Source organism: Malaclemys terrapin, chromosome 11 (assembly GCF_027887155.1).
Source record: "Malaclemys terrapin pileata isolate rMalTer1 chromosome 11, rMalTer1.hap1, whole genome shotgun sequence".
Taxonomy (NCBI): Eukaryota; Metazoa; Chordata; order Testudines; family Emydidae; genus Malaclemys; species Malaclemys terrapin.
Genome location: NC_071515.1, coordinates 35,964,235 through 35,989,379, shown reverse-complemented (window position 1 = coordinate 35,989,379; position 25,145 = coordinate 35,964,235). Strand labels below are relative to the sequence as shown.

At 40.0% G+C, this 25,145-nt stretch overlaps 1 protein-coding gene across 5 annotated transcripts in view; it reads right to left on the bottom strand.

Annotated features, from left to right (window-relative positions):
• The window catches only part of CCDC141 (coiled-coil domain containing 141), a 154,291-nt gene extending 129,346 nt beyond the window's left edge, over positions 1–24,945 (bottom strand). For 4 of the 5 annotated variants that reach the window (XM_054044489.1, XM_054044490.1, XM_054044491.1 and 1 more), the window contains exons 1-2: positions 17,501–17,732; positions 14,900–15,022 (exon numbers count right to left, since the gene is read on the bottom strand). In XM_054044489.1, the coding sequence (XP_053900464.1) occupies positions 14,900–15,022; positions 17,501–17,602 (225 nt within the window). In that variant the 5' untranslated portion in view covers positions 17,603–17,732. Of the gene's footprint in view, positions 1–14,899; positions 15,023–17,500; positions 17,733–24,930 lie in introns of those variants that run through there. The other variant, XM_054044492.1, reaches the window with a different exon arrangement.
• Positions 24,946–25,145: the final 200 nt, after the last annotated feature.

Sequence of the window (25,145 nt, the reverse complement as noted above, 5' to 3'; positions counted from 1 at the left end):
CACCGGAGTACCCCGTTCTCAGTTACCAGGTTTACCTGCTGATTCCAAAGCCAATCAGGTATACTAATATTTACTCGCCAGCCTCTGTATTACATCTTTTAATATATTAGAACAAAGCAACTAGTTGGGTATGTGAAGAAACAGTGTAGCTTGAGGCAATATCATGCATCAGTGATTTAGATAGTTCCTAGTTTTTTTTTTTTTTTTTAAACAAGCTGTAGTGCAGTAATGAGCATTTTGTTTCCACTATGAGTAGCATTAGCAATATTGTGTGTTTTGGAAGGGCTGGAGGAAGAGAAGGTGAGGAGAGCTGTTATTAAATACTAGTATATATAACAAATACATTCTGATTTCATAATAGCTGTTTCAATATTACTAGTTTAAAAAGTTTATGGGAAGATAAGTAGTAACAGAAGGGAATATTATATATTTCCTTTTTATCCAACATAAAATGCTCTCCTGCACAGCCATTTTCTAAGAATGATAGCATTTATTACCCAGCATGAAGTTTTGCTAACATTCTGGATCAGCTCTCTAACTAATGTAGTGTAATAAGAATTAAATGAACATTGGGTATTCGTGGTTTCTGTACTAATTTAACATCTTGCGATATTAAAGTACTAGTTGAAAGAGCAGGCATGATTTAAAACTACAAGTAAAATATTATTTTCAAAACATCTATCTATGCGGTAAACCCATGCACATACATTGCTTTGACATTAAAAGTCAGAATTTGCAACAAACCCTACACAATTGCCATAGTTATATCTCAGTCTAAATACTTCATTGGAAAAAAACCTGTGGCAGTTGAGATACATACTGTGGAAACTGATGTTTTAAAAGTGATGACTGATGCATTTTATGTTTTGGACTAAAACAAGAAAACCTGAAATAAGGGTAGTAGGGCAAGAGGAGGCCTCTCTTTCAGAAGTTTCTTTTATGGTTTTCTCCCTTCCAGTCACATAAATCGTGTCACCCGGTGGGATTCGAATCAATAGGTAGGACTACAAATAATTGGCTTAATCAGCAGCAAGGGAGATTTAGGTTAGAAATTAGGAAACACTTTCTATCTATGAGAATAATTAAGCATCAGAATAGGCTTCCAAGTAGGTGGAATCCCCATCAGCAGAGGTTTTTAAGAACAGGTTAGACAAACACCTGTCAGGGATGGTCTAAATATACTTTGTCCTGCCTCCATTCAGGGGGTTGAACTAGATGATCTCTTGAGGTCTCTTCCAGCCCTACATTTCTGTGATTCTATGTATAGTCAACTTGATTTTAGGTCAGCCTCAGCATGTTAAAGGGAAGCTCCAAATATTAACAACTTTTCTGATGACTTTAGACAGACAAGGTGAATATTTAGTGTAGGCCCCTTTTTTCTAAAAAGGCTTTTCACAAATCTAATTAGCTCAGTAGTTTAAAATATGTAATTAATAAGCAAGAGGTGACTGCATGCCAAATTTGTTTCATTGTCCGAGTAAAATATGAAAATGTTTGAAAGGGAGAGTATAAATGGTTAAAAGTAAATGAAAAAATTAAAAACAAACAAAAAAACCCTCTCTGATGTTTAAATAACCCAAGGTGGTGGTAGTAACAGAGAAAAAAAGTTTTGAAATATATGGTATTGTAATACTTACTTATAGAATCAGATTTATTGGGACACTGCAAGTACCAACTCCAGCACATACAGGCAGGACTGAACTTTCTGCTAACTCCCTCTTCCCTGCTCCCAGGTCAGAACAGCAGCATACAAGACAACAACTTAACACTAAGATATAGCATATCAGCTGGTGGAGGTGCTGTCTATATTAAACATTATAGCCTCCCCCAGTTATATAAGAATCTAAACAATAACTCCTAGGAAGCCAAGTAGTCTGCCATCCACACAGGTTTCCATATTGATCTCCTCTGTTGAGTCCTATATTCAGTCATGGACACTTCACTTGTAGTTGGATATAGATTATCAGTGAATGCATCATTCATGTCCTCTATGTCAGCCTATCTGTTGTGGACAGTCAGTCTGTTGAAGATGGAAGTGTGTTGAGGTCCTGAAAATACCATGGCAATTCCTCCTTCACAGGCAATCTCCCTTTACAATCCACAGAAACCTGTTGTGGTACTTCCAAATCCTCTTCTGCATCCCTCTGGGATACTTATTGAGCTTCCTCAGTGTTTACCTCCCCTTTCTTTCAATGAATCTGTGCCTCAGTTCTCAATGCACTACAAAGGGGGGACTTTTTGCTTTTTATATCATGTTATTTTGCGTATTACCTTTGTGGGGGTATAGACATTACAAGTAGGATTAATACATGCAACAATTTACAATCATTTTATAGAACCTAAACACATCCTTACAAGTTTAACACTTATCTTGAACAATACTAATATAGAGGTGAGCTGGTCTGGTTTCCAGCTATGAATTTGTCAGTCCTCAGCTGATGCCTACAGCCTTGGAAAGAGCTGGCACCTGGAATCCAGCACCATGCACCTGATCATATTTCCCAAATTCTTCATTATAACAGGAGAATACACTGCCAGGTATTCTAATAGCTTCTTTTCGTTGCCTTCTATGGCTGCTTCTGTCAAGTCAACCCCTAACTCTTTTACTCATTGGGCTCCTTTACAACTATTGATCTCTGCAGTACAATTTTTCTTTCTTTTTCAGCACTGGATTATTCTCCATGGATCAGACTTATTTCAGATCCTGGGTCCAACAGCATTGTGGTTTTTCAGCTGTCAATGTCTCCAGACAAATGACCACAGGCAACTGAGCAGCTCTTCACAGGGGCCATTTTAATAACTGCAGATGGTGGCCTTATTTCATTAACAGCTTCTAGTTTGGCTTGGTGTGGCTTCTGCTTGTGCAATTCCATTTCCAATGGCCTTTTCCTCCATATTGCCTGGGACCCACTCGAGAAACAGTCTCCCTCATATGACCCAGAAGACATCTGTGAATAGCTTAGACCCGTGCCTTGAAATTTTTTAGCTACTTCCCTAACAATAATTGCTTGAAGTGCTGCATCTGGTATAAAGGAATCACCCTGAGGCTGAGAATTAACAGCTGACACCTTTAAGGAAACCCCAATTTCTGCTTCCACATTTTGAATTCTGTGTATAATGTGGTCCATAGGTTTGTCCAGTATGGTATCTTCTTTCACCAGAAAGTTATGATGTTCCCTTGCTAAATCATTTGTAAACTGACTTTGCACATAGGATTCTCTCATAACTTGTCATTGGCCATAGGCCCCCTCCCTGTACTGCTAGTTCTAGATTTGGCACCACAAATTCTGTTTCACTTGAGCCACCCCCTGACATGGTGGCTCAGGGAAAGACCTACTGAACAGTCTTCTTAGGGTACACAAATAATTCAGTCCTGGATTAACATTCCTTCTAGTATTTCAAAAAGGTCAATCCCCCTTCCTAATGGTCATGTAACTATTAGCACAACTGTCTAGATGACGCATGATCTGCACAGGGAAGCTGCTGGTAACACGCTTTGGCATTACCATCCAAAACCACTGCTCAGTACTGTGCTGCTTATTCATCAGTCCACTCGTTCACAGAGAGCAACAGCTCAAAGTCTGTCAAGTACTCTCAGATTTCAATCTCATCTGCTTGACCAGCAAATTTCTTCTCAGGCGAAATGTTTTTGTCATCTTGAAGCTGCTGCCACCAGTTGTAATACAAACTTATAGAATCACAGAAATTTACTGGAACACTACAAGTACCAACTCCAGTACACACAGGCAGGACTGAACTTCCTGCTAGCCCTCCAAGTCAGATCAACAATCTAACAACATACTAGACAACAACTTATACTGGTCAAGGTGCTATATGTACTAAACATTACAGAATTTATCTTGACAGTTTCTTTTTCAACTTTCTCCTTTAAATATGTACTACTTCTAGGAAGAAGCTATAGATTAGTTCATTTCTATTTTAATTTTTTGGAACTGTCTTCTGTACAATTACAGACACCTAATATATCTCCAAAATATGTTTGATATTGTTCATTTCCCTTGGAACAGAGTACAGTACTATTTTCACAAGCTAAACTAGATATAGTACTTAAAGGAACCATTTGCAGGAGATTTTACCTAGAGAGGAAGAGTGGGAATACATGATAGTCTTGTGTTATGGTTTTATTGACATGAGTTTGAGATGACGCAATTACTCATTATTGGCAAAGATATAAATTAGTCATCCCATATCATATCACATCACTGTACTCTGTATATGCCAAAATTATTCAACAGTAAAAATATTTTAGGAATAGTTTCACTGGCGGGCTGCTATTGTTTATATCTGATTCTATTTTTCATACCTTTCCAACTGTGAATCCAGGCTCCCTTTGTGCCATGAGTCCAACTGTTCAGGCCTCATAGGAGGAGAAAAATTATAACAAATTTTGGAAACTTCTAAAATCACTTTATATAAATCATATCATCTGATTTAAGGTCTGAAACCTTGTGATTCACCCGGGCTAGAAACAAATACCTTTGGAAAGGAGATACTGTATAAAGCAGCCATTTCTAATCCTGACAATTCATGAGATACCAGATTTTCAATTTGTCATTAATCCAAGACCAGATACTACCAATCTTGGGCCCCAGGCCAGTGTAATTTGGGGGAGGAAGTGGGGCAAAGTGTGAAATTCTATTTTGAGGGAAAAAAGAAAAATATTTTATGACATCTTGTTTTATTCCTTTGCCATCTAGCAAATAGCTACAAAACTCATGGGCAAAGTCTATGGCTCCATCCCTCTTGAGTGTCATTGTCCACATAAAAGATAAGCACCTTCTGCTACCAGTTACTCCATTAGCTCATGTGGCTAATGATGGAGCTGCAGATCTGAAGTTCCCAACCCTGCTGATGATCAATATGGGTGACACGTTTCCACAATCCTTGAGGAAGAGGTGGCCTATTAGGGCCCCATAAGGAAGGTGGGCAATTCCTGGTATGTTTATTAGTAAGCATGTAGGAACTATTATTGGTTTATATATGTTTTTTCCGTGATGTTTTACCCTAAGGATAAATGTATTCTGCTGAGAAAGAGCTGTGTGATAACTTCTAACTGCTGTTCTTAGCCCTCAGAGGGAATGCAACACACAGAGGCTGGCCTTTAGGTAGACTGGCTTGCTGGGACATCACAATGTATGGCAGAAGGGCTGTGAAGCCTTAAAACCCCCAATCAGAAGGGAGTGGGACAAGGGCCCTGCCCACAGACAGGTGACAACTGGAATCCTGAGACCTGACGGGGCTCTCCAGAAGTGCACCACAGAGGAAGGATGCAAATGTAGTTCCCTGAAACCCAGAATAGTCCAAAGGAGCTTTTGTTGCATTTATCAGTGTAAGAGCTATTCGGGTTAGGGACCACCACTTACTATGTGCTTCCACAGCACCTAGCACAATGGGGTCCTGATCTGACTGGGGCTCTCTAGGCACTACTACAAATTATAAAATAATAATGAGAAAGCTCTAGCAGAAATGGGCTTAGCACAGCTCCTCATATCCTGGCCAAAAGGCAGCCTCCTTTCAGCTACCCTGGGGATACTGGTGTTGACACCAAAGGTACCAAGTTTGAGCCTCTGCTCTTGTAGTGTGCAGAACATGTATTCTGAGTTCAGGCACTGAATAGCGGACATGAGTTAATTAGATTGTTTGCTCTAGGGTCCCGTAAGTATTTTGCAGCCCCCACAGCCAACATTCCCTGTGCTTCCTCACAGATTTGCCTCTCTAAGTCTGTAATATCATATATCTAAAAAACTAGAGAACGTTACTATTGATGTCCTTTTCACTAGCTTCCCCTATTCTGCTTGTTGAATTACTAAATGATGCAACAGGGAGATCATAAACAACCTTCACTCCTCTGACCCCACTCCTGACTCTTAATTCTATATAATATACTACACAGAAAAATAAATGAAACAATTCAAGTCTAATTTAAGCCTGTCAGAAGCAAAAGATACAGAATTAAATTATTGAACATTATTGTTGAGCCCTCAGAACAGTGGGTGACCTTGTATAGAATATATATCCTTTAATTTTTATTCTCAGTTAAGGTAAGAATGAAAACTCTGAATTTCTTTAATGTTATTTCAGCACATTTTTGTATTTAATTTCCTCAATTTTATTATTAATAAAAAATAAGTGTGTGTATATATATATATATACACACACACACACACACCACAACACGCTTACAAACCTAAATGTTCTGAAGTATTTGTGCCAAAGGGCACTTACCCAGATTGGACATATGCAAACTCTTTTGTTACACTCAAACTCCAATACATGGAAACCCATATATGCCCATCAGAGTTTGCATGTGGCATATATGCACCAAAAGTGTGCCTACAATCTAATATGTAGTTCAGGGATCGGCAACCTTGGGCACGCAGCCCACCAGGGTAAGCACCCTGGAGGGCCGGGCCGGTTTGTTTACCTGCCGCGTCCGCAGGTTCAGCCGATCGCGGCTTCCACTGGCTGCGGTTCGCCGCTCCAGGCCAATGGGGGCAGCGGGAAGGGCGGCCAGCATGTCCCTGGGCCCGCGCCGCTTCCAGCAGCCCCCATTGACCTGGAGCGGCAAACTGCGGCCAGTGGGAGCTGTGATCGGCCGAACCTGCGGATGTGGCAGGTAAACAAACCGGCCTGGCTTGCCAGGGGCTTTCCTGGAGAGCCACGTGTCAAAGGTTGCCGATCCCTGATGTAGTTGAAAGTATAGTCCAAAATTCCTTCCACTGGAAAAAACTGTAGTCAACCCTTTAGGTCAACAGATCAGGAGATTAGCAAAATGATTTCGTCAAGGCAGGTGGGCTTTGTCTGGACTGGCAGGAAAAAAAGATAGTGGCTCCTTTAAGGGTCCCCCCCTTGGGATTTGTGGGGGGGAGAAGGCATCACCTGAGCTGTGGCAGCCCAGTGGGGCTCAAGTGAGCCTTTGGCCCCTGCACACCTGGGGCAGGGCATATAAACCCTGTCACTCTGGCCTGAGTAACCGCTCTTGCCTGATGAGCAGCTGTAAGGAGGCAGTACACATGGCCAGGGACAACCCCCCCACACCACCATGTGGGGTTAGGGATCTCTAGGAGCCTCAGGGTGACCAGCAAGGTCCCAGTGAGGACAGACTGGAATCACCCCAGGATCACAACAGAGGCAGCCAGAGAAGCAGCAAGGCCCAGAGCAAACTGTGAGTGTAGGTGTTTTCCCCCGGTAGGAGGCAGTCAAGCTTATTGGTGGTACTGCCTTGTGGCAAGTATTCAGAGCAAGTGCTTGGTCCGTAGGGGAGTCTGATTCTGTGATAAACCAGAATTGGAAGTAGACTTAGGGAAAGGCATCCCCTGAAGAAGCTGGAGAATGGACTTGGGCATGCGAATGTCTGGTAAAATGGGGATATCGGCCCCTTTATCCAGCCCCTTAACCATCATATGAGGGTAGAGGGGTCCCACCAACAAGCTAGCACCAATTGTGTAGAGCTGGGGGACGGGCTGCTGGCAGCCCTTCACCAGGTAGAAAGAATTAAGGAAGGAATCTTGACCTGCACTGTATGAATTATTACCAGACAGCTGAAAGATGAGTTAAATAATAAAGCTGAGGCCTAATTAAACCACATCCCTTGCACCTTGTTTCCTCCCCTTCCCTTCCGCCCCCCCCTCCCGCCACCCGTGTCCTCAGCAATGTACTGGACAATTGTATCGAGTCCTTAGATTCTTCAAATGCAACTGAATCATTACAGAAGCATTATGGTTCTCATTTCTCAGTTCCCCCAGATTCTTCACAGGCAAATGAACCTGAATACATAGTATATTGCCTTCTTCAAAGATGAGTTCCAAATAATTCAACAGTCTCATATTTCACATAATACCTCAACAGTCTCAGATTTCACCAGGTTTAGATGCTGTGTCTTAGAAACCTACAGTGGAGACTTGTGGACCAACATTTTAGAGTGGTTATCTACACTCTTCACTGGGGTACTTTTAAGATTAATCAATGTTTACACATCGGTTTTGAAACTGTTAAGTACTAATAAAGCTTTTATCTTGAAGCCCAAAATATAGTAATACCTCCATTAAAATTTGAGCCCCCAAATTTTCAGTAGGAATTTAGGGTATGCAAGTGTGAGGGCTTGGTGAGCTGAGCTAATGTTGTCTGAGGAAACCACTGAAAGAGAATATAGAACCTCACAATGTCACTTTTACATTCGCTTTTCTGACTACAACTGCACTTTCAAACCCCTGAGAAAATTTTATAATGGAAAACACAACTGATCTTTTTCATTATTCTTTTAATGGCATTGCTGAGCATCTCTGTAATTAAATGTAAATAACTCAGAAAACAGAGATTAACAGATAATTTGTCCCATATCTAATTTACTGAAAAATAAGCATTATATGAAAATATTTATTTTTGTATGAAACAAATAAAAGGCTCATTTTAAAAAATTTCAAATGCAAAAGATGAACATATTATTACTTTTTGAGAAATATATTTTTCTAATTTGCTCCTCTTGGATATTTGCATATAAATGACTACTTTGCACTTTATGCTCTGTGAATTGGAGTAAATACAGTAATTAGGAGCAATGTACAGGTACGTGGGCCAAATTATTAATGGTGCTTTTGTTTTAACGAAAGTTAAATTTGCAGAATGGATTTATTTATATTTTTCAGTCTCTGCTCTAGCTCACTGTGGCCTTTAGCATGACAAATAACAGAGCTTTGGAGACAAATCAAGAATGCCAGTGTTTGTCTTACTGGGGGCTGTAACACTGTCATAATCCAAAGATTGACAACACGCTCTAAACCAAAGCACTAGTGTTGTGAAATATAAGATCAAAGGCAGTATTTTCTCCAGATAGTGATTGAATTAGGAACCTGTGGTGGAGGGAGGATGGCAGAGCTGCATTGCAATAAGTGCAATTTTGTCCCTTGGAAGCCTTCGCTGAATTTCCCCCCCCATTTTAGAAACTAAAGTGAGAGTAAAGCTTGAAAAAATTTTCATCCCAGGGAAAAATAACCAAAAACAAAAAAAAACCCTTTGCCGAAGCAGGTTGGCCCAAAGCTGAGGTGTAGGAGACCATGAGGAGGAGAGGTCTATGACATCACAGAAGGAGGGGTGGAGTTTTCAGCAAGTCTTTCTGGCCATTGCTGGTTCTGGCTAGTTTAATGAATCAGCAGCCGGCCTGTAATTCTTGACTATTGACGAGACATATCCCAGAAAAAGAGAGTTAAGGCCCCGATCTGGAAAACACTTATGCATGTGCTTAACTCTGCTCAGAAGAGAAGTTCGGTCAAAGTTAATGGGATTATTCATGTGCTTGGGGTCAAATATTTGCATGAGTGTTGCAGGATCAGGGCCAAATGCTTTAAAAATGAATTTACCAATAAAAAATGTGCAATGGCTTTGCATTTCCAGACACTGAATATATGTCATACTGAATGCAAAACAGATCCAGGCCCTGGTATATATATATATATATACACACACATAACACAAGTGACAAATATATACAAGCTTTAATGATCAATTAGCTATCATTAAACAAAATTAAGTAACCACACTATATCCTAATCTCTTAAATCATTGTTTCCCCACAAATCACATTAATCTTTTCATATTATTAGATTCTATGACCATGCTAGAAATACAAAATCCAGAAAGTAAATAGTTCATCTATAAGCAACAACTATGTTACAGTACAGTAATATTAAAAGGAAGTTTAACTAGATGATTTAATATCATACGCATCTTCATATTTTTTGTTTAGTCTAATGTTTATCATTTCCCATTTAGTCTTTCAGCCTGGTTAACAAAATGTTCCTCTCCATAGTCCATTAATGTTTAAAATGGGGGTCTTTTAAAAATGACTGTACTCCAGTTTTTCAGTGTAACATACTATTGGGCCACATTCTTAGCTTCAGTGGAGCTGTGCCAATTTACACCAGCAGTGAATATGGCCCAATATGGTCCATCAAAGGAAACATATTTGGATAATTTTTGTCTAAGACGTTTTAAAATATACAAATGATTATTTTTACTGTATGATTTATAGTTAGAAAAATGATTCTGCTGGTTATAGTTAGAAAAGTTGCTATATATATGTATATAAAAAAAATCCAAACTTTCAAGCTTCCTCAGTGCCTTGAGTCTTATCTGTTTACATTAGTGACAAATAGGTTGGTGTTATTTTTTTAACTCCTGTTAGCATTGTAGAGCCAGTATGTCTCTGGAACAGCAAACTGGATTGTATAACTGTTCATGCATCATCAAAAGTATTGTAAACTGAGTTTCAGTGGCAATGCCAAATTCTGTTCATAGTTACACCTATGAAACCCCACCACACATGTAACTGAGGGAAGAATACGGCTTGCAGTATCTTTGTTAAGACTAACAATGCACAAATAATGGGAGGAAAAAGAGACTAAAATCAAACAGCATGATGTTCAAATCTCAGGCTGAGATTTCAGCACAGTTAGAAATAAAAACACACCAGCTATTTATTTGCCAGCGTGGTCACATCCATATTCAAAAATCTATCTGCAAATACTGCAGAGATCGTTAGATCCCAATCCTGCAAAGACTTAAACAGGTGGGATGACTCAGGTGCTTAACATTAAGCAGGTGCTTAAATCTTTGCCAGATTGGGGCGTTGGGTCCCATCCTGCACTCATTTACACATGCGCTTAACTTTCATTTCAATGGGACTACTCATCAGGGCCGGCTCCAGGCACCAGCTTGGCAAGCAGGTGCTTGGGGCGGCCACTCAGGAGAGGGGCGGCAGGTCCAGCTATTCGGCGGCAATTCGGCAGACGGTCCCTCACTCCCGCTCGGAGCGAAGGACCTTCCGCAGAATTGCTGCTGCAGATCGCGATCGCGGCTTTTTTTTTTTTTTTTTTTTTTTTTTTTTTTTTGGCTGCTTGGGGCGGCCAAAACCCTGGAGCCGGCCCTGCTACTCATGAAGCACCCGTTTAAGTGTTTGTAGGATCAGGTCCTTTAGCTTAGTATGTGGAAGTGCGATTTTTATTGTAAAGTTTTAAAATATCCAATTTAATAGAACAGCAGTAACAACAGAGAAAATAGCAAATTAAACCACATTTATAATTAACATGAACAAAGACCTATTAAATCTAGTGAAACAAATTCTTTAAGAATGTAATGCAAAGACCATTCAAAACAATCTCACAGTGTTACATAAAAATGTAAGTAGATTTGGTCAAAAACGGGAAAAAACTTCACAAAAAATTCAAAGTTATTTTCATTTCATGGAGTATGAAAGGATTTTTTTTTCATAACGTGTTTTTAAAAAAGTCAAAGTCAAAATTTTAACTCTTCATTTTTCCCTTTTTATCTTTTTTCTTGTTTACGGTATGCAGTAAAATATTTTTTGGTTTGTTTTCCTAATTTTTCCTTTTGCTACTCTGTAACTTTCAAAAACGTCTACAAGTTGACAGTTGGAACAACAGTTCATCTGTAGAACCTGATATAACCTCACATAACCTCAACATAATATATGATAAAATGCAGAGTGTTTTGAATTATGAGAACTTTAGCTATGTATCCTTCAAGTGCCTGTGTTTTCATGGATTTTAGGGATATTATTGATTTACTATTAATGTACTTTTATTAGATTATTTTCTATGTTATTTCTACTGTTATGTACAAAATAAAATTAAGTTAAAACAATAAAAATCTGAGATACAATGGCAGAATGCTGCCACGATTTAAACAAGATTCGGGCTCAAATGGTTTGAACTGTAGGGCACATCAGGCCATAGCTTTGCCATTATCTTGTTCAGTGTATTTATAGTACATTCCAGACTACGAGATCTATCAAACTTCAAAAATATATGTGAGTATGGGCTATAGTGAACTTTCTTTATATCAACAAATTGGAGTCAGTAGGAAGTACGCAACCAATGGGTTTGTCAGTTTTATAGTTCATGAGAGAACAGCTAAAACACTATATTGGAAGAAGAAAAAAAATGAGCAGGGGTATATTATTGTGTTAATGCGCTTGCATAACCCTCCATTACCAAAACAGATGGTGTTAACTGTGATCATTGAGAGGAAAAAGAACAAGGAACTAACTAAGAACTGTGCATACATGATTTTACAAAGACAAGTACAATCTAAAAATTGGATTTCTGTCCTTACAGTTCCACCTTTCTAATTTTCCTTTTTTTATCTTCATGTAAATAAGTTATATTTTTGGAATTAAATGTTAAAGTCTGTGGAACATTACTGGCTCTTTGACTTTATCTATCTTCACAGAGTAAAGGTATAATTCATGAATAACAAGTGCCAAAAATTATTGTAATCAGTACTTCAAAGGTTGAGAATCATTGTCTTATACAAACCTTTGCTGACATGGTCTGGTAATTTATAAATAAATATCTACCCATGATAAGTGTTACCAGCTCACTACAGGCAGAAAGTTTCACATCTGTTAAGGAATGAAGGGTCATTCAGAATTATGAGACTTGTGGTCATGTATTAGAGCTGGCAAAATTATTCCTGGGGAATAATATCTATTTTGAGTTTACCCTTTTCCTGTGGATGGTTCACTGTTCAATGTTGATTTCTGCAACAATATTTGTTACTCAAAATATTCATCAAGAGTTTACACAAAAAGAGTCACTATGTGTGGATCAATTGACTGTTCACTATTCATTATTAGTGGTATATGATTGGTCGCTTAAGTCATATGATACTGTTTCTGCTTCCTGACTGAATGACAGACTTTTTAAATAGGAGACTATAATGCATATTGAATGGCAAACAAGAAATTGCTCACTTACAATATGAATTTTCAGGTGTATAAGCATTTGTGAACTTTTGGGATCCGCAAACATTTTCCCCACAAATAGGAGATGAGTAATCTCACTGTGTTTACAATGTGAAAATAGTACTGAATCACTTTTCTATTATTTGACTATTTATTATGAGCATTAAGCAAGCTGAGCGAAGCCAGGTGAAAAACAAGTCAAAGGGTCCAGGAACACAAATATACCCAGAGTAGGAGGGATGAAATATTAGTTAATACTAGCCAAATACCTTGGATAACATCACAGAATAGCTGATGCTCTTGGATAATTATTCGATTTTGCTTACCATGCCCAATAAAAATGGAGGTATCTGTGGAGATTTTATAGTCAAAAGCCCATAAAATTAAAAAAAAATCTATTTTGGGTTGGAAAATCCAATGAGACTGCACCAAGGGAAATTTTTTTTTAAGTTATTGTTGTTGTACACAGGGACTGACCATGCTGGGATTAATGGAGGAGCAAGCCATGGAGAGCAATGTATCGTGACATTGTGCTGCTGACCTTGTCTGCAAAGATGCTCCAGGATATATATGAGAGAGAGAGAGAGAGAGAGAGAGAGAGAGAGACTGCTGCACTTGATTTTGTTTAGTACAGAGCTGGCATGCTGCTGCCTGCAAAGAGACCATTTTTATTCTTTACATTTATCACTGTAAATATCAGGTGAAATCCATAAGATCTCTTATGGATGGACATTCCAAGCAATGAAAATATTTAATATATGATATATGTAATATCGGGTCGGTTTGCGTTGGCAGATGGGGTTTAAAATCTTCAACTTTATTTTCACTTGCTAGAATTTTGGATTATGATGTTTTCTGCTTCTCGGATTTAATATTATTTCTTATTATTGGAGGGTGAAATTCAGTTTATCATGCCAGTATATTAGCTCCTAATTAATTCTAAATATTTGGGTTGGATGACTGAACTAAACTACATTTTCCTGAATACCCAAAACTCCCATTGAAGTCAATGGTGATATGACATTTGGATGGTCAAGAAAAGCAGGATTAATCCCTTGATGTGTTTTTCTGTAAATGTTACCATTCGTGATATCCAAATTCCACTGCATACACCATATTAGATTACACTCTGCATATACCTTATTTTATTACTTCACAAATGGTTGAGACATACCTTAATATGAGCGGTGCAGCACCTGAAAACTAATATTAAAAGGAGAAAACATCTTTTCCAGTTCATATTTGCACTGTCTTAAAATATGAACGAAATCTGAATTTAATAAAATACATAACATTAAGAAACTTGAATGGAACCTGACAAAGTACAGTGGTCTTGGGCACCCTCAAGAATCTAGAGAAATTCATTTACTTAAGCCTATATGCAAGATGCATCGATCCCTTCAGATCAGGAAAGTGAATGCTCATCTCAGTTTATTTTAGGCTGTCACATGTCAGCAAAATAGGAATAATTTAATGTGACAGTATGTTACTGTACTACCTTCTTGTCTCTGAAATGTCCCTGAATAATATTCTGTTCCTAAGAATGCCCTTTATTTCCTAACACTGGTTATAGCTCTATGATTTAACTATTATCTTCCCAACTCAAGCCAATCACTTGCTGAATGTTATCACCTTATTCCCACCTTAACATATATCAATCATAACAGTAAAAAAGTGACTGAAATGTTAATTTCACATTTACAAAACACTTGATTGTTTTTGTAGTTGTTACCATAGTTATGAACCATTCTAATGTCTCACAGCCCAGCAAAACAAATGAAAACCTTGAAATTCCTCTGTCTCTAGCAGGTACTGCTAGTTTTTATTTTATTTGACAATAATGCATAAAGTTGGAAAATATGATATTTTTACTGGTTCTGCCAGAAAAACAATTACTAGTGAACTTAGTTTTCCATTGCAGAACTATTGGAGGGGTGTGTGTATGTGTGTCTTATTTTCATTCATTACAATAACAAAGGTTGGACATGTTTTTTCGCTCTGGCCTTTTGCTGACAAACAGATCACAACAAAAGGCCTGTGAACCTAGAAGCTCATTGTCTATATCAGAGCTGTAAGGAGACCAGAAAACTCTGCATGAGTCCATATCACACACCTTACCTTAAGTTTAGCCAGGAGGAGTTCATGATCTTGTAGTAGTTTTTTGGTCTCATCTTGATTGCTGCCAATTTCTAATACATTTGGAATTGACTCAGTCAGCTGAAGCTGCACCCATTTCCCGCACTAAAATGCAAACACAGGCAAACACCCAGTGTGTGTCATCCAGAAAACACAAGGGCTCTTTAAATCCCCTACCCCAAAACATACCAGTTAAGGCCCAAATGGATCTTTGCAGGCAGACCCCTGTATCCAATGGGCACAGGGATCCACTTACATGTATCCAATTGCACAATCAGGCCCCAAAGTATACAAAATCCAGTGAATACAAACTTCAATAATGGGATGCCATAAAAAATAGTAAATCAAGTGTCATTTGAGGCAACATACCCAGGCCCCAAATTCTTGCTTCATCCAATCTCTACCCATACAGTTGTCGAGATGGTATTTAAAAAGGAAAGAAAATCATACCAGGGACTAAAAATAATATTTTCCCTTCTCTGTCCTGGGAATTGAGAACATATTTTTAGCTGCAGTTTGCATAGATCTCTCTCGGCTAAGGGGCATGGTGAACTGATTTCCTATTCCTCTCACAGCAGAAACAAATTAAAGCAGACATGAGGGCTGTCATTTTTACATAACCCAGCTGTCCTCAGCACCCAGAGTTCTGCTAGTGCCAAGTAATCCATCACAGCATTTTCTCTAACAAGTGGTTGATTTTTTTTTTTTTATAAAGGAACAACCAAAAGGCCTTTACACAGCTGGGGGAGAAAATGAGGAAAGGAACATAAACATTAGAAAGTGATGGACCCAATCCTGCAAGTATCGCTCCTTTTGTTTTTACTGAATTGAGAGATTTCCAACCCCATATGAAGATACTAGCAACATTCATTTGTTTAACGCATCTGATATAAATATATAATGTTACTAAGCACTTAACCCACAATCATGTCTGCAGCAGATAGCTCATGAGCCAGGCTATGCATTGGAGTGAGCCTCCACAACGAGGAGCCAGGAATCTCGAACAACAGGCTGGGCTGCCATTGTATAACAGCTACTTCAGCCTCAGGGTTGGAGTAGACTCCAATGCACCTGTGCCTTCATCTCTATGCTGGGAGAAATGCCATGTGGATTAGCATAGTAGCAAACCCACTAGCTTGTTCCCACCATCAGGGCCGGATCCAGGGTTTTGGCCGCCCCAAGCAGCCAAAACAAAACAAAAAAAAGCCGCGATCGTGATCTGCGGCGGCAATTCGGCGGGAGGTCCTTCACTCCCAGGTGGAGTGAGGGACCGTCCGCCAAATTGCCACCGAATACCTGGACGTGCTGCCCCAAGCACCTGCTTGAGAAGCTGGTGCCTGGAGCCGGCCCTGCCCACCAGCACTTCCAAATCCCCACTAAACTGCAGAGCCACTCATGACTAGATGTTCCATGGTGCACAGGGGGCAGTATGTGGCCTCTACAAAGTCCTGCCCTTCCTTGCAACACTTCTGCTGCAGATGGGTCTTTCTACATCTGCTAAGGAGGAGGGAAAATTTTATCCTGGGAGGAAAAAGCCCTCTGCTGTTCTAAATGCAAAATCTGACCCCCACTGATGTCAGTACACATACAGTCACTATCTTTAATCTGCTTTAATCTAATCCCAGCCTGACAGATTAGAGGTATCTAAGGGAGTGAGGTGCCCAACTTCCATTGCATTCCAATCAGGGCCAGCTCCAGGCACCAGCTTCTCAAGCAGGTGCTTGGGGCGGCCACTCCGGAGAGGGACAGCACATCCAGGTATTCAGCGGCAATTTGCCTGGGAGTGAAGGACCTCCCGCCGCTGCAGATCGCGATCGCGGCTTTTTTTTGTTCGTTTTGGCTGCTTGGGGCGGCCAAAACCCCGGAGCCAGCCCTGATACCAATTGGTGGCTGGTGTCTAACTCCCTTAGGCAGCTTTGAAAACCCCAGCTTAATTTAGCATCCCAAACTGCATGCAGGTTGCGTGAGCTGGACTAGTTGCTGAAATGGTCCTTCGGGTCTTTATAAGCACCAGGACATACACAAGAGCTACTACTAAAAATATATGACAAAGGCAACTAACTTTTGGTTTTTAAAGTATGACTACAATTTTAATTGGTATTTTTTTCAGCTAACACTCTGAACAAGACGTGGCTAACTGAAATGGTTCTTTGTGCATTTGTCACGAATGAAAATGGTACAGTCAACAGAGTGGATAAATACATTTATTTAAAAAAAAAAAAAGACTAAACTCCCTAAAGAGATGTTCACATATATTATGATTAACATTTTTACAGTGCCCTAAATTTACACTGCCACGTTTTAGACTCAGACATATTCTTGACCCCTAAGAACTTACATAGTTTAGCTGAATAGTTTTGGTTCACGTAAAAAAAGAAAAAAGTGATATGCTATAAGTAGCATGAACTTCTTAGAAGGTTTTCTACATACTAACTTAAGCAATAAAATGAATGTAATTGCCTGGTCGACATTTTATGCTGAATAGATGCTAATATGAGTAGAATTTGGAACAGACTGTTACTAAATACTATGCAGACCAAGCCACAGAGCTAAGAGCATAACTGTTAGCAAATGTTGTCTTACCTTAAGTATAGCGATAACAATCCTGGAATCTCCAGCCTGAACAGCAACTGAACTGACTGTTGTTGTAGAAAGGTGCTCACCAGAGCTGCCTTCATTTGACATGGTGTTTCAGAATTGGACTTCATACATTACCACAGCCTCAATACACTTATGTGCGCTGGTCATTTCAGAAGGCAACAAACAGGGTTACTTGGATTCATTCAGCCAAAGAGCTCAGCTAACACTGATTACTCTGCCAAAAGGAAAGAACAGGAGTTAAAAATAGACAACCCCATTGAGTTTATCATTCTTGAGAGAGCGAGAGAGAGAGAGAGATTTGACACACCCCTAGTTTGGTAGCATTAAGCTGCCTGTTCTTTTTTGTCATTATCTGAAGTGTAAAGGGCTGCCTCTGTGAACATCATCTGACTCTGGATAAGCAAATGGAAAAAAGACAAATCAAAATAGCTGGAATCAGTTTAAAAACTAATGCTGTACAGATAGATCCAAATATTATAAGGCTTTCAAACAGGCAAATAGCTGATCTAAATATTCAACTTGTACAACTTCTTGTTATTCTCCCCATTTATTAGTTATTAATGATCTGCATAAATGTAATATAATTTTTTCTCTGAGTCAGTGCACATCATAAAGCACTATATATATATATATAAAAATAAACAGTATGACATATATAACAAAACCCTGTGAATGGAACCAGACAATGGATTTCTCACCAAAAACATTAACATGTATAGCGACCCTATTAACTAAGAAAGGAATCCAAATATCCTGTGTAGGCTTTTGAAAGGCATTTTATCACTTAGTATTGTTGGGATTTTTTATTCAGTACTTCACTTCATAGCAAATTGTTCCTATATTCTGTTTAATCTTAAGTAATCCCTCTTTAGTAATATGCTTGTAAAGGCACACTTCCCAACTCATTAAAATGCTGCACTGCACATCAGCTTTTATTCAATGCAAGGAAATCACAGACAGTTTTAAATTGTGGCACAGGTCAGTACATTAATTCTACTGCTAGAAACGCAGAGCAAGCACAGGGAGACTGTGGTATTAGACAGCTGCTATTTGATTCCCTGTGACAGAACAGCTGAGAAAGTGACACTGGAGTGTACACAGGTTGCACAGATGCCACAAGCACATTGGAGAAACCTCAGACTTAATAGGCTTATAAGCATCTGCTTGCTTTATTTCTTTAAAACTGTGTAACAGTTTAGATCAATTTAGAAGATAATCCAGGCTCAAAACCTGATAGCATTAGAGAACTATGAGTATTAAGTTATCCATGTAGTCAAGTATTCAAAGATAAAAATCAAAAGAAAAAAATTACTTTTGTATTCAGCAAAAATTCTGGCTACTCAAGCACTCCGCAAAAAAAACTCTGCAATTCTCTGACCAGGAAGTGTCTCTCTCAGTTTCTCCTCACATGGAAGCTTCCTGTTGCTGTGTGAACTGATGCCAATGGACATCATGAAACATGTCTCAGAAGTTCCATCAGTACAGACAGATAGGAGCAGAGTGCAATGCTGGCTCCACTATAGACTGGCTGAATTTTATTTATGAGATTATTAATTATTATAACAAACAATTCAGACAGCAGTGAAGCTAAAATCTGAAAGAAAGTGATAAAATATTTTGTATTGAAGGAAGAGGAGGGCAGAGTTACAGTGAAAGAGCTGATGTGGTGACCCCTGGCCCTCTGTGCTAAAGCACTTGAAACATGTGCCCACTTGTAACTATGGATAGCAAGCAGTCTTGAGCTAACTGGTCTGAGGAGGGCATCAATGACAATTCTTTTAAAAGAATACCCAGGCCCAAAGCCAAAAACAAATCACGAAGCAGTAACTCTTCAGCTATGTGATGCAGAGAGCCAAAAAGAGCACATATCACATCTTTTCACTCATTCCCAACACCCCTTGACATACTTTGCAGCGACTCTCCTCAGTAAAACAAACACTTTATATAGAACCTCATGAGGCTCATAGAAGAGAAAAAGTCTACAATGCTTTAGATTAAATGGGTACTTGTGTAACAGGTGTGGCCAAGTAAAATGTCTGGAATTGAGAGACTAAAATGGAACAATGAACTGTACAAATAAAACTTTACTCATAAACAAAGTTGGATCAACTAGAGAATTGAAATATTGTCTATCTGTCAGAATTAGTATGTTTGCTTTCTACAATATCCCAGAAGATAGGGACTTAGTGCAGCATCCTGGACCTGGGCAGGTCCAAGTGCAGGGTACAGCTTGAATGGGACTCTCTGTCTTTTAGAAAATGTGATTTCTGAATTACTGAAAGGGGCATGATCAACTTGACTTCTAGTCAGTTTCCTCAAATGGAGTTTCAAGTAGTTTCAGCTACGCTGCCTACTCTGTCTCCTTGCCAATATTAAGTGTTTCACCATCACATTTTTCTATTTTCTAAAAATATGGTTATGCTGGGGCTGGACAATCACACTAATTAGTTGAAGCTGTTGCATGTGACAGAAACTTTCCATTTAGGCTAAGCAAGGGACCAATTAAATGTCCCTTTGTTTCGTGATAACTAAAACAATGAAAAACCAGCACTCGAGGACTAGATCACATTCAAACCTGGACAGTGGCTGGGCCATGCAGTTGAAGGGGTTCCTGGGGGTCTGATAACAAATGCAGAAGTGGGGGAATTATTTGATTGCAGCTGTGTGTGAGAGAGAAGTAGGAGACACACCACAGAAAAAACATCAAGGAAACCTCAGACACAGCCAGTGAAGCCTTTGTAGCATGGTCTGGAAAAAAATGCTGACACACACACGCTTTTGGGTAGAGTCCTGGCTGAAAGGAGGCTTGGAATTGTGAGCTAAGACACTTTCTTCTGCTGTTTGAGTCTTGCTGTGTTTTGGGAAACAAGATTTATATACATTTGCTGTAAATAAATAAGACTGTATTAAAGATATACCTGACTCCATCACCAATTTCTCCTCCTAACAGAAGCAACCTACAAGATCCCGAATATTTGCTAACTGCTTGCATCAAAAAGAGTAGTAATATTTTCCTCGCCTGTTGTGAAAGAACCCACCACAAACAGGGAAAACTGAGGTACTCACTGACTATCCAAGGGAAACAGAGCGAATGAGTATAAAATATTATCAGTTTCTGTAATCTCAGGTTTTAACAACTACAGTAGGCAACAAGTTTTCAGAGAGAAGTGTGATTAGGTCCCTTTATATTTGAAACAAAATTCATTTTTATTTATTTCATTTTCAACATGTAAATATAAAAATGGCCACATAGCCCAGACAAATCATTAAAAGTACAGTGCAAGACAAAAACTGCAGTAACAAATCAGAGGCATCTCTGCACAAAACCTTCATCCTCCCTCAGAAAAATCCACACTTCAGCCTGAGCCTCCAAAATCTAAACCTTCCCTCAACACCTGCCCAAATAGATAGACTATCATCACTTTTTTCCTATGACAGTGGCACCAAGGAACCCCTGTTAAAGATCAAGGTCCCGTTGTGTTCGGTGTTCAGAGGTCCTCCAGGAGAATGTCCTACTGGCTGCTCCTTCTCTTATATACCAAGGGACTTCCAAATTCTAGTGCCTCCAATGAGTTCAGCTTTGACCATATCACATGGTGAAGGAAAGTGTCTTTCAGGGAGACACGTTCCACATCATACAGGGTTTTAGAGGTCAAAGCTATCTATGCCCCAGTTGCTACTAGGCACTGTGGCAGATGCTCAATTGCATTCTATGGCTTGGACAAAAGGATAAAGCTGTGTGTCATCAGCATATTGGAAACACTTCAACATGTGCCCCTTCACTAACCCTCCATTTACACATTGAGCAGGAGGAGTAATGTGAATGCCCACTGGGCAGAAAAACAATTACTTAGAACTTCCCTCTGAGGTTGCATCAAAAGGCAGGACCATTCACATTGCTTGAGTCCTTTACCAGAGAGCAAAGGTATGAGTCTAAAGAACCAGTTGTGGAACTAAATTCTTCCTGTACATCCAGAACCTCAGTGAAGACCTCTACTGTGTGGAAAGCAGCTGTACAATCCAAGAGAGAAGCAAAATCAAAGAAAAATAAATCTGCTAACACCCACTATTCTGATAGCACCCAGCATACGATATAGAAAATGTGTATGAAATTCAGCAAAAGCCTTTCAGTGAATCACTTCCAAAGATCAGAAAACTGATCTAGCAAGTAGCCCCTATATTTTCAGGTATTCAATGTACTAGCACAAATGGAGTCTACTGTTTGTTTGCTTTCAAGGACAACCACAACATAAAACCCATATATACAGTAGTAAACCTACCTGGATCCCAAAGCAAAGGCAGCTGATGCTTTTTCAGTCCAATGGCCATAATTTCTACTGTTCTGTGCCTTCTCCCCCAACCCCTTCCTTTGATCCTGAAGAGTTGCAGGGACCAAACGTAATCTTCGTATCTGGCTTGTGCCCACAAGTGCCTGGGTCTCTAAAATTTCCAAAATTATGGAAGAGGTCAAACCAACAAACAGCTTCTAATCCGGGACTCATAATTAGACTTGTTTTATATCACCGCAGGGTCTAACTCTGATTTTAAGGAGGCTTTTCTAGCCTCCTTTTAAATGCAGAGCTTCAATTTCTCTTCTTGATATCTCATAAGGAAAAGGCTGTTATTTATGTGGTTCCAAGTTTTGTGCCTGCTGTTACCTGGAAAAGGAAATTTCCCTTCCTAGCCTTTGCCTGGTTCCTAAGTCAGGGAAAGAGAAATGTTGGCACTCAGACTGGTGCACAGAGAGTGTTTACATTTGTATTTACGAGTCACTATCATAATGATATTTGAACTCCCGCAGATTTTGCGGTCAGTCCTACTGTTTATTTCTTACCTTAACATTATTCTGCTCTCAAGAACTCATTACTCCATACTGGTGGTAAGGGAAATTTCAGCTTCTGGGATTCAGAGCCATCAGTCTAGAACCTCTGCAGGAAGGCACGTTTCTTTCCTCTATCATGCAATAAAATTATAAGTGCTCTCAAATTTCAACCTTTATTTTTGGTGGTTGTTGCACTGTTATGCTACAATGTTATTTCCTTGAGTTCTTTATCCCTGGATAAGCTAAGGAAGCACCAAACTGTGGAGGAAAAAAAATGTCTGGGATGTCTTAGAAAGGAAGAAGCATAAGTTTCCACCATAATTCCCAAGCAGCTCTGCCTGATTAATGGGTTTATCACTAAACTAACTAGTCTGAACGGATATCGCCAAATCCAAACACATGAATTACCCTGTAACATTTTCTTTGCAAGTTTAATTTTATTTTGTTCTCAGACGATAAAAAACAAGTCAGATTTATGCTACTCCCTAAAATGATAAAGTGAAAATCAAATTACAACTTCTCCTGGTCCACGAGGTGAATTTTCACATGTTTGCCACTATGGGAGAAGCATGAACAATGCAATGAATTAGAATAGTTACAGAGAGTGAACATCACTAAAAGAAGTTGAACTCTGTACTGCTTATATCTTTTCCCATACAACCCAAATAAACAGAGAAGGACTGTGTGTCCTTTTAATTTGAATTAGGAAATGGCAAATGGGCCTTCTCTGCTTTTGTTTGCCTCAAAAAACAAACAAAAAACCCACCACGGTGGAGTGCCACAATGAAATGTTGCAAGGTTTCACTCACAATCAAAATACTCATAGTACAAAAGCATGCATAGTCAACTTAGAAGCTTGGATTGCAAACCTATCAATATAGGGCAGATCATGGCCTATTCTGCTCACTCTTGAACAAGAGTATGGAGGTGTAAGTGACCTTTTAATCCTCTACATCGGAGTGGGCAAACTATGGCCCATGGGCCGGATCTGGCCCCTCAGGGCTTTGGATCCGGCCCATGGGATTTCCACCACTGTGGCCCTGCGGGCCCTGCACCGCTCCCGGAAGCGTCCGACACCATGTTCCTGCAGCCACTGGGGGAGGGGAAGCGAGGCAGAGAGCTCCGCGCACTGCCCTTGCCTGTGGGTACCTCCCCTGAAGCTCCCATTGGCCGGGAACGGGGAGCTGCAGCCAATGGGAACTTCAGGTGTGGAACCACAGGCAAGTGCAGCACGCAGAGCCCTCTGCCTGCCCTCGCACAGGGATTGCAGGGACGTGGTCCCAGCCGCTTCCTGGAGTGGTGTGGGGCTGACAGGCAGGGATCCTGCCCTGCCATCCCAGAGCCACTCCAGGTAAGCGGCACCGGGCCGGAGCCTACACCCCACCTGCACCCCACACCCCAACTCCCTGCCCTGAGTCTCCTGCCACACCCCTCCTGCACCCCAACCCCCTTCCCTGAGCCCCTTCATACACCCCAGAACCCCTCCTCTGCCCAACACCTTGCCCTGAGCCCCTTCCTGCACACTGCACCCCCTCCCCCACCCCACACTCCCTCCTGCACCCCAACCTCCTGCCCCAGCCCTACATTCATGGCCCTGCATGCAATTTCCCCACCCAGATGTGTCCCTTGGGCCAAAAAGTTGGTCCACCCCTGCTCTACATGAACTACCTATCCCATGAATATAGCCACTGCAGCATTGCTCTATCCTCTCACTCGTGCATGCAGGGAAAGTCAGTGGAACTTGTGCTCTTAAAAACCTTAGGTGCATTTGAACATCCATCCAAGATGCAAGCCAGTGCAGCTGTGCTAGTGCACCAGCATATGTACGCTGCCACAGATATAGATATAGAGGTGGCACAGGATACACTTCTCTCTGAGGGAGAGGGGGAACCAGGAGGTAGATTACGATTTGGATCAGCTCCTGAGGCAATTACATGCTGGCCCATTAATGAGGTACTATAAAATGACAATCTTGCCCAGTATTATTATAGTGTTCAACATATATTTAAAAAGTAGAAAGCCATATGAAGGGGTTGTTTCCATGTAATTATTTTTAATGTTTATGAACAGCACCCAGATCTCTGTACTCAACTTGGGCTACAATAAAAAGAAAGATTAAAAATCATATGGACCATGCACAGATACATTATTGCTTAAACCCTGGCTAAAGGACCTGATTAAAGATTAATACTGTCTCTGTTTCATCTTAAGAAAGAAATCAGTCTGCACTGACACAAAAATATAGTATGAATCTGTTAACAAGAGATAAGAGCTCAAATAGGCATAACCACATTAGCCATACTAAACAATGAAGCCATGTTGCTTTTATAGTTAAAAGGCTGTTTAAGATAAAGGGATAGCTGTCTTCATGGACCTGAATTTCAGAGCTAAATTTAGAACTTATTAGATAAGCAGATGGCACAACTGAACTCTTAACAGCACATCATTTCACACATGTAACTGCAACAGCTACTTTATCCAATGAGTGGAGTTCAGCAGGAGGAGCTAAAGACTGCAGCTCCTAATTAAAACATTGTTAAAATACCCAAGGACTACAGAGTTCTGTTTAAAATGATTACAGCCCACTTACCTTATCATTTACCACAGGAAACTGAAAAAGATTTTATATATATAAAATTAACTCCATCTTGTTCAGCACCACTGTTTAAAAGCGGACACCAGTGAAATATACCTGTGTCTGTTTTATGCATGCGTTTCCCTTTCTTTCTTTCTCTCTCTCTCTCTCTCCTCCCCCATATCCTTGGCTCTCAAGCAATAACCAACTGCAAATCCCTGCTCCACCCC